The 17321-nt window shown below is 47.6% G+C and overlaps 1 protein-coding gene and 1 long non-coding RNA gene across 2 annotated transcripts; both read left to right on the top strand.

The window, feature by feature from the left end:
- Positions 1-5325: 5325 nt before the first annotated feature.
- Positions 5326-8026, top strand: LOC143820014 (neurophysin 1-like). The gene is made up of 3 exons (XM_077302376.1): positions 5326-5510; positions 6474-6678; positions 7841-8026. The coding sequence occupies exons 1-3, from the start codon at positions 5382-5384 to the stop codon at positions 7876-7878; spliced, it is 372 nt and encodes a 123-aa protein (XP_077158491.1). The 5' UTR covers positions 5326-5381; the 3' UTR covers positions 7879-8026.
- A 3820-nt stretch (positions 8027-11846) lies between these two features.
- Positions 11847-14521, top strand: LOC143819421 (uncharacterized). The gene is made up of 3 exons (XR_013224965.1): positions 11847-12045; positions 13547-13618; positions 14423-14521. It is a non-coding gene; the product is annotated as an uncharacterized LOC143819421 (long non-coding RNA).
- Positions 14522-17321: the final 2800 nt, after the last annotated feature.

Below are 17321 nucleotides of genomic sequence, written 5' to 3'. Positions count from 1 at the left end.
ATGCTTTAGGATGCTTAGGGCTGATCCTGCATTGAGCAGGGGGTTGGACTAGATGGCCTGTGTGGCCCCTTCCAACTCTATGATTCTGTTCTATGAATTCCTGGAGGTTGGGTGTATGTGGATCCTAGTGAGGGCAAGGTTTGGGGAGGAGAAGGAGCCTGGCAAGGTGTCGAGACCATGAATCCTTGAATCATAGAGGGGGAAGGGATCTCCCGGGTCATCTGGTCCACCCCCCTGCACAATGCAGGGAATTCACCACTACCTTCCCCAATGTGGCTACCTCACTTCCATGTCTGGAGGATCTAATCTCTCTGCGCTATCTGTCTTGTGCTAGGAAGACAGCCAGACTTGGGGACATTCTCCCTCTTCCCATGCCGGGAAGTTCACAACTTTATACAAGCACAGGGGGTAGGACTAGATGACCCTGGAGGTCCCTTCCAACTCTATGGTTCTATGAAGTGAAGTCTTTCCCAGGATGGGAGGAACTCTGTACATGTTCTTATATCTTACACCTCACTCCAAAGCTGTGATTTGCTCCAGGGGAATTGGATCACTTTGAGCTGTAGACCAGTAGATTCCAGGAGATCTGCAGGGCCCACCAAGAGATTACCAGCTCTTTACGTGACAGACAGAAGCAGACCAATTTCATGGAGTTGACCAGAATTCTCATTGGACGCGGGAGAAAACATTCTCTTGTGACGGCTCCACATGAAGGTTATTCTGTGACTTTACTTCCAAACTGGAATTCCCTCTTTGGGAGCATCCCTGTAACTGCGTGTATAATCCCAATTTTTAGGAAACAAAATGGCTCTCATGTTTGGGCAAGAAAGTATGCATGTCCATCAGGGCCGTCTGAACAGGATTATAGGGAAAGCAGTACACTGTGGTCCTGTCTACACAATCAGTGTAGTTGCATGTTAGGATTCTGTCCACATTCTACCTGATGGTTGTCCAAGAGTGTGCCAGATACAATTTCTGAACAATCTATCAGGGCAGTCCCACATGGTGCATGTTACAGTAGTCTAGTCTACTTGTCCAACAATCTGCTGATTCTGTAAGTGGGTGGGGGGTAGGGATTTGTTGGTGCTTGGCTCTTGTGGCCCTTTCTTGCTTGCCCAGAGAAATGCCCATTACCACTTTGAGATCAGGCCAGACTGGCCAGGGAATTTGGTTTTTTTGGGGGGGGAGGGGCATGAAATTGGGGCCATTGTGAGTGGGCAGGTAGTTGTGAATGTCCTGCGTTCTGCAGGGGGTTGGACTAGTTGACACTGGCGGTCCCTTCCAACTCTATGGTTCTATGATTCTATGATTTTATGATACTGTCCGAATAAAGAATCAAGATCTTTGCCAGTGCGGAAAATCAAGGAAGATGCCAGTGACAACTGACTTAAGCTGGTAAACCACCAGGGCAGGTGCCTGCATATTTAAGCATCAGCTAATATAACCTGATTTTGTTCTCCTGTGGGTCCAGAATAAAAAGTATCGCTTGATAGCTACTCTCAAACAATACGGCTATTTCAATAATGACCCTATTGCAATTGGGGAAATTGTTCTCCTTCCCTATCTAACAACCTGCCTTTGAGCTGAGGTTATTCTGACCAGAATAGTCTATGAAATTAGTTCATGTTTTATTCTTGATCTGCTTGAGGAGAATTCCCCATAAAAGGAGAAGTCGAAACTGCAATGCTATCAGAAAAAGCAAGCGAGTTTTCATAATCAACAGTTCTGCACTTCAGACCTGTAGGTCACACAGATCTCATCTCAACTATCCACTTAAATTTAATAGCTAGTAGTGCCTGAGAGACCCACAGCTCTAAGCTTCCCAAGAGTCCTGCAATCACAAAACTTCGATCTAGGGAACAAACAGTTGCAAAATGGATGCAATCATTCCCACTTGGTACCCATAACCTGAGACATACCAACAAGAGGGCCATAGGATTTGACTTGCCACGTAAAGTATGGAAAACAAGTAACAGAACACAAACAAGCTTTGGTAGTTGTGCAGACCAATTGTTTCAATGGGGCAAAATACCAGGCCCCTTATGTGATTGAGGTACAGCCCACCAAACAATTTTCCACCTGTCACAGGAATGTGAGCATTGTGCTTTCTGGGGAGATGTGATGGAGCTCTTTGTGCTCTCCCCATCTGTGACTGAGTGGATTGAAAACTTAGATATTAGTATCTATGGGGATTGCCCAATCAGTCTACATAACCATTTTATCTACTTGGCTACATATTTTATATTATTATATACTTCCTGAATGTAAGTGTGTCATCATATCCATGGTTCCTCTTAATATTTGCGAAACTGGCCAGGGGGTGGAGCATGTCCGGGGTGTCCGAGATGGAATAGGGCCAATCAGGGTGTGGCCATGACCCTAAAAATCTTAAAAGACAGAGAGAGAAGAACATTTTAAACATACCTGCTTGGTTCTGGAATCTGTTAAACATTTTCCTTATGCTATATGTTAATTTACTGCTCACACTTTACGTGTAAGTTTAGATAGGTAACTCCTGTTTTGTTGTCCCTGAGGAAGTGTGCATACACAGCAAAGCTTATACCTTGAACCAAACTTTGTTGACCTTAAAGGCACCATTGGACTCAAATCTTATATAAGTACACCAGACTCCATTCATCTTGAGTTTCAGCTTCTATCTCCTACCTCTCTCATTGAAAGAAGACAAACTGGAGCATGTCCAGAGGAGGGCAACAAAGATGATGAGGAGTTTGGAGACCAAGACGTAGGAGGAAAGGTTGGGGGAGCTTGGTCTGTTTAGCCTGGAGAGGAGACGACTGAAAGGGGATCTGAGAACCATCTTCAAAGGCTGCCATGGAGAGGATGGAGAAGAATTGTTCTCTCTTGCCCCAGAGGGACAGACCAGAATGAATGGGATGAAATTAATTCAAAAGAAATTCCATCTAAACATCCGGAAGAAGTTCCTGACAGTCAGAGCGGTTCCTCAGTGGAACAGGCTTCCTTGGGAGGTGGTGGGTTCTCCATCTTTGGAGATTTTTAACCAGAGGCTGGATAGCCATCTCACGGAGAGGCTGATTCCGTGAAGGCTCAAGCGGGTGGCAGGTGATGGTGGATGAGCGATAGGGTTGGGAGTGTCCTGCACAGTGCAGGGGGTTGGACTAGATGACCCATGAGGTCCCTTCCAACTCTATGATTCTATGATTCTATAATTCTAGGACACTTATAACATAATGTCAACCCTTTGGTTTTGGAACCGGCAGAAGGTTCTCCTGACCTCTGAATCATCTAAAATGCTTGTTTTAAATGCCAGTGATTACAGCAAGGTGCAAAGGTGTACTTGTCAGACGCCTATTCCATGTCTGGTATCAAATTAGTGAAGCCAAAGGTGGGGCTGGTTATGGTACAGAACTAATTCTACATTATTAAGAACGTCAAGTCCTTGTCTAAACGGCTGAGATCTCTAAGAGAGGCGGGTGAGCATGTTGGATCTAAAGCCAGGCAAAGGCAGGTAGGGTCAGGTTTAGTGGTACAGATATTAGACCTGTCAGGTTCCATTAACGGTTACCCATTTATGTTAATCACTGCCTTTGTATCCTGGGAGAAGAAGCATACATTATCTCCTGACCTTCTTTAATCTCCAGTTGCATGGCTATGCATACCTCAACAGAACTTCACCAATAAGGATATAGGAGTTGGATTGGAATCCAGGGGCATTGTAGAGACCAACAAGGTTTTTGGGGTATATTCTGTCAAGAGTCAAACCCCCCTTTGGATTTTTGGGATTTCCATTCGTTCTTACTTGCATCTGACGAAGGAAGATTGATCTTTCAAAGCTTGCACCTAGGGATGTGCACGCACACACAAATTCTTACCATTTCTGATTCGGCTCGAAACGATTCGGGCCGGATTTGAAGCACACAAATAACTCTTCACATTTTCCGGTTTGGCTGAATTGATTCGGCCGAATCTTAAAAGTTCCAGGGTTTCCCCCCCATGCACGTGCCCCTCCTTCGGTGGTGTTGAGACATTAGTATGTTCATAGGGTTGAATTTATCTGTATATAAGACTTTGGGTGTTTTGAATTGAAACTGTATGATTAATAAACACTAGCATATTGATAATGACTACGTACAGTAACTTCATGACGCAACCCCCTTAGGCCAATAGACAATTCCATTGGCCTGATCCAACATAGCTTCTCTGTCTAGTTGGTGCTTGAAGGGCAACTGTGAGAGGACTTCTGGAGTTCTGGACTCACTGGTGGACCTCCTGATGGCCCCTGGGCTTTGGTTACTGAGGGGCATAGAGAGTTGGACTGGAAGGGCCATTGGTTGTATCCAACAGGGCTTCTCTTATGTTCTTCTACGGTCCATAAGGGGCTACTAAATACAATGTATAGATGGAACATTGTCTAGATGGATGGGCCAATGGCCTGATCCAACATGACTTCTCTTATATTCTTATGTTTGGAGCAGTGATGTTCTTCTTTCTTCGGGCTTGGGGGGCAACAGTGGGGGAGCTTCTATTCTGGTCCCACTGGTAGACCTCCTGTTGGCACCTGGATTTTGGTCACTGTGTGACACAGAGTGTTGGACTGGATGGGCCATATGCCTGACCCAACAGAGCTTCTCTTAAGTATCCAGGTGGGTGGGTGGGGCTTATAGAATCATAGAATCATAGAGTTGGAAGGGGCCATACAGGCCATCTAGTCCAACCCCCTGCTCAACGCAGGATCAGCCCAAAGCATCCTAAAGCTTGGTGAGGCAGTCGGCAGGCTCCTACACCCAGTGACGTACCAGACCCACCCTGGTCCCTGATGTCTACCAACCCTGCTGAGGGTGGCGGTGGAGGGGCTTGGCCACCTCAGCCTGTGCTGTCCTGATGGTGGGATGGGGGACTGGGGGCTATTGTGGCCAGCCCACACCAATGATATACATTGGCTATCACATGCAGAGCTCTTTGTGGCCTTAACCTTTCTTATTTGTGAAACTTTCTCCGTTCCGATGCTCAGAAACTTCAAGTTGAGGATTATGTTTTCATGCAGATGCATATTAATGTCCTGTTTTACCACCTGAGATGCCCAAAGAGGTCACATCCTGCCCAGCAAATTGTGGTGACATCAAATACCCTTTCAATTAAGGAGAATTCTTGGCCTTTTAGATGTCATCTGTAAAGTTTGGGGGGAAACGGGAGACAAAATCACTCATCGCTGACTGACCTCACATCCCCGACCTTGGATTATTAGACGAGGACCCTTGGCGTGGAAAGCAATACCTTGTGCTCTTTAAGAGAAACGACAGCATGGCTAAGCAGGCCCATCCTCCAGTATATATAGCAGAAGCCACAGAGACAGGACCCAAAGGACGTCTCCACCGGTGCTTCCCAAGAGCCAACTGGTGTCAATGGGGACCATGTCTTATAATACCCTGGCCTTCTGCATGTTCTCCTTCCTGGCTCTGTCTTCTGCCTGCTACATCCAGAACTGCCCCATCGGCGGGAAGCGATCCACCCTGGATGTGGAAGTCAGGAAGGTAAGTCAATATTGAGCACTGTGAGTTTGTGTCAAGTGTGGACAAGCTTTTTGGCTTAACCAATGAAGGAAGCTGGATGCCTTCTGGTGTGGATGTTAGTTGGCTGACAGACAAATGAGGTGCAGAAAGGGGGGAACCAGTGCGGTTCTGCTTGGCTCAGTATCTGAGGGTAGGGTTACCAGCTCCAGGGTCCAAAATTCCTGGAGACATGGAGATGGAACCTGGGAAGGTGAGGTTTTCGGGAGTAGATGGACATCTGCAGGCTGACTGCATGCCCACCAAGGACTAGGAGGAATTACCTCAGGCAAGGAAACTCACAATCAAAGATGGCCCTTGGTTTCTTTTAAAACACAAGTGATTGTAGACAAGTTGTTTTTGTGGGCTTGAGCTGTGGGGTGTGTTGTGGCTCTCAGAGATCAGGGTGAAGGCATCTGCTATACTGAGATGGCAGTGGAAAAGACCTCCAAGTCACAACGGATTTATGAGGACCATGGTGGCTTTTCAAGGCAAGAGCTGAGCAGAGGTGGTTTGTCATTTCTTGGTGTAGTGGTTAAGAGCAGTGGTAATCAAAAACTGCTCCCCAGTAGCCTCCATGCACCTTCTCCAATCAAGCCCGGTTCTAAGGGACCAAACCCAGCAGAAGGGAAGATCTCATGCTGATAGGAATGGCCTAGAACTTCCTAAAACAGTCTTGTGAACCCTGGGAAAAGTTTTGTGAGCTCACCATTAATGGTTTATAGAATCGTAGAACCACAGAGTGGGAAGGGGCCATGCAGGCCATCTAGTCCACCCCCCTGCTCAAGGCAGGATCAGCCTCCAGCATCCATGATTCACAATGGTGCATCCTGGGGTTGCCAATTGTCAGTTGGGAAATACCTGGAGAATTGGGGGTCTCCAGGAATCCCACCTGAGGTTTGGCAGTCCTAGCACCTCTTCCCCCTTTTGTGTCCTCCCCGCGTGCAGTGCATCTCCTGCGGGCCTAGGAATCGGGGCCACTGCTTTGGGCCCAACATTTGCTGCGGAGAAGACCTGGGCTGCTACTTTGGCACCGCCGAGACCCTGAGATGCCAGGAGGAAAACTTCCTGCCGACCCCTTGCGAGTCCGGAAGGAAGCCGTGCGGAAGCAGCGGGGGGACCTGCGCCTCCTCGGGGATCTGCTGCAACCACGGTGAGACCACCCTAGGGTGCTGTTTTCCTACCACCCCCTCAATGAGCAGTAGTCTTAGAACAGCCTAGCCACCCCCTCAACCGTCAGTTCTCTTTCCTTTTGCTAGTTGCTGCTGATTTAAATCATGACATCTGCTGTTAAAGGGCTGTTGGTGACTTTGAGAGAGAGAGAGAGATGCTTGTTTTAAAAAGGTTATATTGTATTCTGTCCTGACCTGGGCCCATCATGCACAGATTGGATAGTGTACTTTCCGTGTACTTTAGAAGCTGATTATCCTGTTCTGCTCGGGAAAATCCAGTTGCAAAAGCACGCTGGAAGTGCATTCTCCAACCTGTGTCTAATGGGCCTGGGAGGCGGCACACAGAAGCTCTGTGCCTGCCGGTTCAATCCCCAGCAACTTCACTAGAAAGGAGCAGGCAGTGGGTGATGGAAAAGACCTCTGCCTGAGACCCTGGAGAGCCTTGGAGAGGGGCTGTGGCTCAGGGGTTGAACGCCTGCTTGGCATTCAGAAGGTACCAGGTTCAATCCCCAGCAGCATCTCCAGTGAAAAGGACCAGGCAGTGGGTGATGGGAAAGACCTCTGCCTGAGACCCTGGAGAGCCCTGGAGAGGGGCTGTGACTCAGTGGTAGAACACCTGCTTGGCATGCAGAAGGTACCAGATTCAGTCCCAGGCATCTCTAGTGAAAAGGACCAGGCAGGAGGTGATGGGAAAGACCTCAGCCTGAGACCCTGGAGAACAGCTCCCAGTCTGAGTAGATAATACTGAGTTTATTTATTAAATTTATATCCTGCCTCTCCCGACTAACCGTTTGATTCAGTAGAAGGTTGACTCTGGTTGAATGAAGCCAGTGTCTAGTGCATCTTCCAAGAAATGAAACTGTGAGTTTGGTTTCTGTGACATGTTTCCTTCTTAACAAAACAAAACCTGAGTCCGGTGGCACCTTTAAGACCAACAAAGATTTATTCAAGGCGGGAGTGACAACCTTGAGCAGGGGGGTGGACTAGATGGCCTGCATGGCCCCTTCCCACTCTGTGGTTCTACGATTCTCCCGCCTTGAATAAATCTTTGTTGGTCTTAAAGGTGCCCCTGTTTTTGTTTTGTTGTGCTGCTTCGGACCAACACGGCGACCCACCTGAATCTATGTTTTCTTCTTGTTTCAGAGGGTTGCGTGCTGGACTCTATGTGCGATCAAGAATGAGAAGGTAACCAGACATGAGGGCAACAGGAGTGCGGTTTGAGACTTTGAACTTGGGGGTCAACAATGGGCCATTGTGTGTTGGAAGCCAGTGAGGAGGAGGGGGGGAAACAACCCTTCCGAAACAATAAAGCTCATATAACAACCAGAATTCTATCCTTGTGTTCTCTTGGCTTTGCAATAAAGGATTAGCAGGTACAGTGTGTATGTCATTGGTTAACAAAATGGGGAAACCACGGAAGATACAGTTCTTCAAGCTAGCTTATACAAAGAGCTCTAAGATTTGGAAAAGAGAAAGATCCCAGTTGCACCTCAAAGACTAACAAAATGGTGAAACTGGTTTGCTCTGTGCATGGCCCACGATCCCTTCGTAGTTTGTTTGATGAAAAAAAACCCAACAATGCTGAGGAGTCCTAAACCAGGGGAAGTCAACCTGTGGTCCTCCAGATGTCCATGGACTACGATTCCCATGAGCCCCTGCCAGCGAACGCTGTAGTCCATGGACATCTGGAGGACCACAGGTTGACTACCCCTGTTCTAAACCACTGAATACTGGATGCTGAATACGGTTTCATGCCATTTGTAGGAACACTCTTGTGTCCTCATCCTTACACGTGCATGCACACAGAGAGGAGTTGAACCCACTGCTTCTATGACTTCTCTCTTCCCTGCTGTGCATTCTTGAGTGCAATCCTATGGATTGGGCGTCCCCTCACATAAGGAACCGTCTTTGATAGCCAGAGGGTCAGAGAAGGTCACAAAGGACAGAAGCAACATGGTAAGAAATGGACGCTGTAACTTGGACAGACTGAGAGTCCCAGAAACGCACCGCATCGGGCCCCTTCTCCTCTGTCCTACCGTCTCCTCTGAGATCCCAACTAGACCACCGCGGTACTTATCTCCCTCCGAGCAACGGAAGACTGGCTCTCCTTTGCCAGAACGTTCCTATTTCCATTCCAAATTGGGAGGGAATGTTCCTCGGAGATAGGATCTCTTCCCCAGAGTCACTGCTTTTATTGCTACCACGTTCCTCATGGCAGATTTCATCAACCGGGGTGGGGTGGGGGCTGCTGCAGTGTTGTATGGCTGCAAGAAGGTGGAGGGGAATTGTCCCAAGGGAGTTGGTGTGGCATTCTGGGATAACTGGTTAACCTGCCAGAGTATTGCCCAGTTACAGAAGTGTAAAGCTGAGTGCAGTCAACACATCTCCCAAGATGGATATTGCAAAAAACTTGCATGGATTCAAGTAGAACCAGGTCACATTCAGGTTCTAGTTGAAAGGAGATGCCTCATCTACAGAGGACTTTCCCTATCACAGGGAGCCAGTTTTTCCAGCATCCTGGGTGTGGGAGAAGGAGGGCCTTGTTCCTACCAGAGGGGACCGCAGGACAAAGGGACAGAGAAGGCGGGATCAGGGGCAGCTCTCAGGTGTTACCCGAAATGCGTGTAGGGAGACACGTCTTAAGTGGGGATTGGCTAGTGGGAGTCTGGGTAACTTAGTGAAGGATCAAATTGCATACGTTTATGAGATAATTCTCCTCTGAAGAACTAGAGGCAGACAAGAGATAGTAATATAAAATAATAAGCAGTCTTTATTTAGAAGAAGAAGAAGAGTTGGTTCTTATATGCCGCTTTTCTTTGCCCGAAGGAGGCTCAAAGCTGCTCACAATCACCTTCCCTTTTCTCCCGCTGTGAGGTGGGTGAGGCTGAGAGAGCCCTGATATCACTGCTCGGTCAGAACAGTTTTATCAGTGCTGTGGGGAGCCCAAGGTCACCCAGCTGGCTGCATGTGGAGGAGGAGTGGGGAATCACCCCAGTTCACCAGATTAGAAGTCTGCGCTCCTAACCATGACACCCAACTGAATCCCAAAATGATATGAGATCTCATTTTGATCTTAGCAGTTCTCAGGGATGGTAGAAAGTTCCAGAAAGTCACAGCTGATTTACAGAGACCTTGTCGGGTTTTCCAGGCCAGAGAAAAACAGAGTTGGTTTCCCCATTGTCTGCCTCTAGGTAGCAGCTCTGGACTTTCTTAGCGGTCTCCCATCCAAGTATTTATCAGGACCGACCCGACTTAGTACCTTGCTGACCTTCCACAAAATGCAGAGAAATCCAGAGAAGCCTTCAAAGAAAGAAAGAAAGCCCACTTTTCAGCTGTCAATCAGATCCCAGTGTTTTGATTCAGGTAAAATTCATGCGCTGATGTTCCCCATGGACTGGTACACATAGGGAGAAGGGTGGCAGAGAGTCCCTATTAAATTCTGTACTTAAAAGGAACATCAGGGGGGACATGAGGCTATTCTGGCTAGCAGAGCAGAGAATTCCCTTGAAGGCCGGGAGCATAACCTCGGGCAGAAAGGACAGACTCGGTCCAGGAAGACATGGCCCTCATTTTGCAGGACCTGGTAACTAAAGGATGGTTTGGGGGCCAACGATTCAGAGGATCTCCGTAAGATCTGACAGCACTTAAAACACACACAAAGGCTATTAGGCCAAGATGAAGAAAGATGGTCCTCAGGAAGGATGGAAGGAGTGAAACAGGAACGAGGAGGAATGGAGGGAGGCTCACATGTTGAGGGGATAGAAACCAGTGAAGGAAAGCCAAGGGGAAACCAGGAAATGACATCACACCTTTCCAGGGTGTAGCTCAGGCAGTCCTTTAGCCACCCGTGCCGACTCTTTTTCCTGGTCAGAGAGCCCACTTTTCAGCTGTCAATCAAACCCCAGGCCCCTGATCAACCACCCCTCAATCAGATCTGTATGTCTGGGACCGCAAACACTGTGTCAATATCGTACTGCCACCATTTATTCATAAACACATGCGTATAAAGGAGACAAGGCTGATGGGTGTGTTTGTGTGCTCACATTTCTGCCCTTGAGGCCAGCACATGTTCAGTCAGTAGGGCTGCCGAGAGAAGAACTAATTTTGGCTGAAAGCTGAACACGACATTTGAATGAGTCGGGTAAAGAGATGCAACCTTCCTTGACATGAGTGGCTGGGGAGGAGACGGGTCAGTACGGCCCGATTTTTCCCTGCCAGTTGGCTCTGGCCCAATGTAGGATCCGATGTGGCCCGTGGCAAAGAAGGAGACACAGATTCTTCCATATTCCCTTGCCAGGGGCCAACTGAGGGCTCGAGTCGCACCAGGACCAGGACTGCCCTGGCCCAGTGTCAATGTCATCCGGAAACGGGAATTAATCCCACTTGTGCATTTGTGTCTCCGCTTGTACAAGATCTCGTGTCACTGCTCTCGTGGCACTCTAATAGAGAAGGAAGCATGGGGGTCGCCCACCGTTTTACACAAGAGGAACTTGTGTTGTGATTAACAGCGGCAGCTTCTAATCTGGTGAGCATGGTTTGATTCCACGCTCCCCCACATGCAACAAGCTTGGTGACCTGGGGCTCCTCACAACCCTGTTAGAAGCTGTTCTAGCTGAGCAGTAATCTCAGGGCTCTCTCAGCCTCACCCACCTCACAGGGTGTCTGTTGTGGGGAGAGGAAAGGGAAGGTGAATGGAAACCGCTTTGAGACTCCTTCGTGTAGAGAAAAGCAGCATATAAGAACCAACTCTTCTTCTTCTCCAGTAATATCAGGGCTCTCTCAGCCTCACCTCCCTCTTCTTCTTCTTCTTCTTCTTCTTCTTCTTCTTCTTCTTCTTCTTCTTCTTCTTCTTCTTCTTCTTCTTCTTCTTCTTCTTCTTCTTCTCCTTCTCCTTCTCCTTCTCCTTCTCCTTCTCCTTCTTCTCCTTCTCCTTCTCCTTCTCCTTCTCCTTCTCCTTCTTCTTCTCGCATATCAATGCGATCCAAGCCAATATCTGAGCATTGTTACCTCCTTATATTTTACATACTGAGCTTCTGAAGGAAATTAAAAAAAAAACCATATCAGGGTCACATGATTGTGGAATCTGGATTGGATATAAAGAGGGATGTACTCTGGGCAGGATCTTGATACCAACCAGCAAGCTCTGCAAAAGCAGGCCAGTCTGGGAGCGTTTTTGGCTTTGCAAGTCTGCCGAGATGCATCCAGTCATTCTCGGAACGCTCCTTCTGTGCTTTCTGAGCACAGCTTCTGCTGCTAACTGTGGACAGCTCTGTAAGGGCTACGAACCATATGATGAGTGTGCCAGACTCCAGTGCAAGCAGAGGTCAAAGAGAGAAGCCGTGGCCAATGTGAGTATAATTTGCGCGCACGCGCATCCATGTACATGAGCATAAGGAGATGTTTGGGTGGAGCATATCAAACTCAATGCCCAACCTCATTGTGCAATGCAGAGACTTGTGCAAGAAAATGCGATATCCTTTTGGCTTATCAGGACCTTATAGTCAGAGGGACCTGGGGTTTCCATTTAAGACTCAGAGCTGACAGCTCATCACACTAGGGCTGTATAGTGGTTAAGGGTGTCGGACTAGAGTCTGCAAGTCCCAGGTTCGAATCCCTACCTCTCTTGTGGGGCAGGCTGGAAAATAAACATGCAAATCCTAAGAAAAACTTTCTTTGCCTTGCGCAAATAAACACAGTTCATACTAATATAGTAATAATGGTTCTTGGAGTTTAAAGCTTCGATTTGCTTTTCAACATCACGTAACCATATGGTCTACATCTTTCCTTTAAAGGAAGGGTTCCCCAGACAGGACAGCTTGTCTTCTCATCTTCCAGATGTATACATCCCGGAAGAAATGTTTTTTTTTATCAGGCAGTTTTGTCACTGGCTTGGCCACCAGGATAACTTGGCTTGACCATCTGCACAACTTGTTCTTTGCAAAGAATAAATCACAGATACTCAAAATTGGGATGATATGCCTTCTCTCTCCCCTCTTAAATTCCATTAGCTATTAGGCTTACCACAAATATGGTTTTAGGAGCCCTTGAATGAAATGGATAGAGAAGGAGAAGGAAGAAGAGCTCTTTTTTGTACCCCACTTTTCACAACCCAAGGGAGGCTCAAACTGGCTTACAAACACCTTCCCCCCTCCTCTCCCACAACAGACACACTCTGAGGCTGAGAGCTCTCAGAGAACTGCTCTACAAGAACAGCTCTAAGAGAATTAGGACTGGCCCAAGGTCTCCCAGCTGGCTGTGCGTGGAGGAGGAGGGCTGCTACTCTTTAACCAAAACACCAAGCTGGTTCTCTCTTCCTGAGCAAAGAAACCTCACCTCCTTCTTTGTCTCTAACTCTCCGCAGCTAATTTGAGGCTCTACTCCCACCTTCCTGGCTGGTACCATCTCATCATAGGGGCTATTTGGGGCTGAGGATAAAGGAAAAAAGTGGGGTGCCACCAAACAAAAAGCAAAAAATGTCTGGTGAGAAGAAATAGATTAATTTTATGAAGTCCCTTTGCATTTTGCCATGTAAGCTTTGTCGGGGGAATGTGTAACCAGAGCTGGATCTGCCCATTACAAATAACGTCTCTCAGCCTGACCTACCTCACAGGGGTGTTCGGAGGTGGGATACAAATGCAATAAATAAAACCATTAAGAAGTACTTGCCTGGTTTTCCATAGCCTGGAAATTTTGCTGGTTTTATTTCCAAAGATGCGACAATTTACGTGTGTCGAGAGGCTTACGAACACCATGACTTTTCTACATGCCCTTTCATCTCCTTGGATTTGAATTTAGTGGCCTTTCTAAATGCGATTGCCAGTTCTTTTTTTGTGTGTGTTTTTGTTCTAGGAAGAAACTTGGGTTGCTCCACCAGGCTACCCGGGGTAGCTCTGTTCTCCTCTTGCTGTTTCCACACACTGGGTAAGCATGCAATAACCCCAGTCTGCAAATCTCCATTTTGAACAAGGACGCAAAAACATCTCTGCTTTGTTCCCGGTTTTCTCTCCCGGGTGAATGCCACAGATAAACAAGTGAAGCTGCCTTATAGGAAATCAGATCACTGATTTCAGATCACTGAAATCAGATCATCTAATCTAGCTCAGAATTATCCATTTGGGCTGGCGTCAGCTCTCCAGGGCCTTAGAAGGGCTGTCTTTTTGTACCCTGCTTTTCACTACTCAGAGGAGTCTCAAAGCAGCTTCCATTCACCTTCCCTTTCCTCTCCCCACAACAGACACCCTGTGAGGTGGGTGAGGCTGAGAGAGCCCTGATATCACTGCCCGGTCAGAACAGTTTTATCAGTGCCGTGGCGAGCCCAAGGTCACCCAGCTGGTTGCATGTGGGGGAGTGCAGAATCGAACCCGGCATGCCAGATTAGAAGTCCGCACTCCTAACCACGACACCAAACTGGCTCTCTTAGAGGGCATATTAGGGTAGAGGGCACATCTCCCTAGCATGTAGAAGGAAACAGACAGCTGGTGTGAGAAACAACTGCTAAACTCAACTGTATTTTGGCTTGTGATGTCAAGGCAAGAAGCATACTCAAAAGCCCACTACTAGGGTCATATAATAGTTTGTATGTTTTTGCCATTCATCCTCCAAGGAGCACGGTACATGTTATGCCGTCTTATAGTAATACCCACCATGTGTTCACCCCATGACTTCTGCGACTGATGTGGCCAACAGCTGTGGATTAACAATTGTAACTATTTCTTCTCTTTGCAGTAAAACAGCATTTCATTCAGACTGTGAATAAAGGCTAGAAAAGTTATGCAAGAATTGGAACAATTTTGGAGTCTTACCAAGTCAAGAAATGTGGCTAGCCTCTAAAAAATAAAGTTCTTTTTTCTCTCTTCCAAGAGTGATGACACTTTTTGTTGCTTTTTAAAGCGTGTGTCGTGACAAGTTTCTTTGCTGGGACACACTTGGCTTATTTGCTTAACTCTTCTCATCACATGACCAGGGGTCCGTCTAGTCCACCCTCCTGTCTTTGAGAGCGGCCAACCAGGTCCTCCTGAGGGCCAACAACAGGGCCGATAGGTTGAGGCCTTCCCCTGATAAGAACACAAGAAGAACCCAACTGGATCAGACCAATAGTCCTTTGTCGAGCATCCTGTCTCATACGGTGGCCAACCAGTTCCTCTAGATCAGGGGTAGTCAAACTGCGGCCCTCCAGATGTCCATGGACGACAATTCCCAGGAGCCCCCTGCCAGCATTCGCTGGCAGGGGGCTCCTGGGAATTGTAGTCCATGGACATCTGGCGGGCCGCAGTTTGACTACCCCTGCTCTAGATGGTCAACAACAGGGTAGAGAATCATAGAATCTTTAATCCACTCCTGCGGGCTGGTGGGGAGGAGTTAGGGTGGGCTCTGTCTGGGATAAAAACTTGGAGGAGTGAATCAGGAGCCACAAAGCGGCCAAGAGAGACAGCAGAGAAGAGCAAGATAGCAAAAAAAAGAGAGGAGCGGGTCTGGAGGTGTGATTATATGTAGCGTTACGCCACTCACCTGGCATGAAGATATATCTAACAATGTGCAGAAATGCCCTGAGTCTTGTAAAATATCTGGGTTCAACTGGCACAGTGGCCGGTGCCAAAACTGTACCTGAAGCAGAGAAGGAAAAATAATTTCTGGGATTTCCCCGAGCCCCAATAAAGATGGCTTCAAGTGAGCCACCTATGTCTTACTTTACTAAGACTTTACAACTGCCTCCCATTCCTCCAAGGTGATGGAATGTACTTTGTGGGCACTTGGCCATTTTCACAGTTCTGTAATTGAGCAAGACATAATGTCACAACATAATTACTTTTGCTGGTTCTATCACTGCAAGATTTGCACTGTGAGTTATACTGAAAAGGCAAGCGGAGTTCAGTGTTTTCTTGTTCACCGCGTCACTGTAAGATTAGCTAGGGATATTCTAGAGATATTCAAGAGATGGGATTCCCTGAGATTTTAAGGCTGCATGCCTCTAGGAATTCTGAAAGGGGGCAATGAGCGCCATCTCAAAATGGCTGCCACATGAGTTGGAATGAAACCCAAAATGGCTGCCACAAGGGGCAGAGCCTAATGGAACACCTCCCTCCTTACACTTTCTGGAAAGCAGCAAAGCCTGAAGGGGGACTGTAGTCATAAGCTGACTAAGAGAATCCTAGATACATGAGGACGCTCTAGGAATTACTTGAAACTTTATGGCAGAGCCACTGAGTTTCTCTTGATTTCTAGAGGTTCCCAATGTCACTTCAGGGTTTTCCCCAGACATGACATCCCATCCCACACAATGTCAACGTTTTTTTTTCTCCCAGGAGGTTTTCTCCCATGGGGTTGCTCCTCTCCCCCTCCTTGTGGCCACACAAGACCGCTGAGAACCCTTGATCAAATCAGGCATGAAGAACATGGCCGCAAGAGACTCTGAGGAAGAGATGCTATCTCTGAGGAACATTCCCTCCTAGCTTGGGATGGAAATAAGAAGGTTCTGGCAAAGGAGAGCCAGTCACCTGTTGCACAGAGGGATATAAATATTGAGGTGGTCAAGGCGGGATCTCACTGAAGCCAGCAGGACTGATGGGGAGGAGGCCCAGGCCGTACATTTCTGAGACTCTCAGGCCTTCCAAGATGCTCCGTCCATTTCTCCTCATCTTGCTCCTGTCCATTCTGATCGTGACTGTCACTGCGAGTGATGGTGGGACGGGTTGCCCTGCATGTATGGATGAAGAGGACCAAGGCGAGGCGTCACCTTGCTACATCAAGAACTGCCCCCGAGGAGGAAAGAGAGCAGCTGTCGATGCAGTAAGTTCCACTTGACTGTGTCTGTGTTCCACGGGGCCTGCAAAATGGAGTCAATTTCATTCCTTGTATTTCCGTTCTAGGAAGAAGTTTGGAATGCCCCACCTGGATATCCAGGGTAACTCTCATCACTGCCGACCCCTTGCTGTATCCACACCTGGGGTAAGTGACCAGCAACCCTGTCTCTGAATAGATTCCAATGGTCATTTAAGAAATGGTCACCTAAGAAGATCATAGTCTGAGGAAGGGTGCTTGCACTCGAAAGCTCACGCCCTGAATAAATCTTTGTTGGTCTTAAAGGTGCTCCTGGACTTTATTGTCCTGTCTCTGAACGTCCACCTTGCTCAGAGATAGGAACGGGTGTCTCTTGTTCGAAACATAGAGCCAACATAGGTTCTTGTTCCTGTTGCTCCTCGCATTGAGTTTTCCAGAATTACTAGCAGAGAGGCTGAAGCCAGGTTTCTTCTCCTCCCACCGTGCTCTCGACTGGACTTCTTTCTTACAGGTTTTGCAAGGGACGTCATCTCTGTGTGACTGTGATTGCGTCAGTAATGACACCTCTTTCTTCTGTTTGCAGAGAGATGAGCAATATTTCTTCTGCATCTTCTTCAATGAAATCAGGAAGCAAATTTAAGGGGGAACCAAATCACTGTTTAGGAAGCTTAGAAGAGCATCATGAAACCTGGTTAAAAATTCTGAATAAAGATTCTTGTCAACGCAACATTTGTGATTCTGCTCTATGTGGTCATGGGGCCCTGCGAGGAGCTGAGAGAGCTCTGATCGATCTTCTCCGCGAAAAAGGCTCTAGCAGAAGTTAGAAGTTAGTGTGCTGGGAAACAAA

Source organism: Paroedura picta, chromosome 10, assembly GCF_049243985.1.
Source record: "Paroedura picta isolate Pp20150507F chromosome 10, Ppicta_v3.0, whole genome shotgun sequence".
Taxonomy (NCBI): domain Eukaryota; kingdom Metazoa; phylum Chordata; class Lepidosauria; order Squamata; family Gekkonidae; genus Paroedura; species Paroedura picta.
Note: the sequence above shows the minus strand (reverse complement) of the source record. Positions and strands in the feature narration are given on the sequence as shown.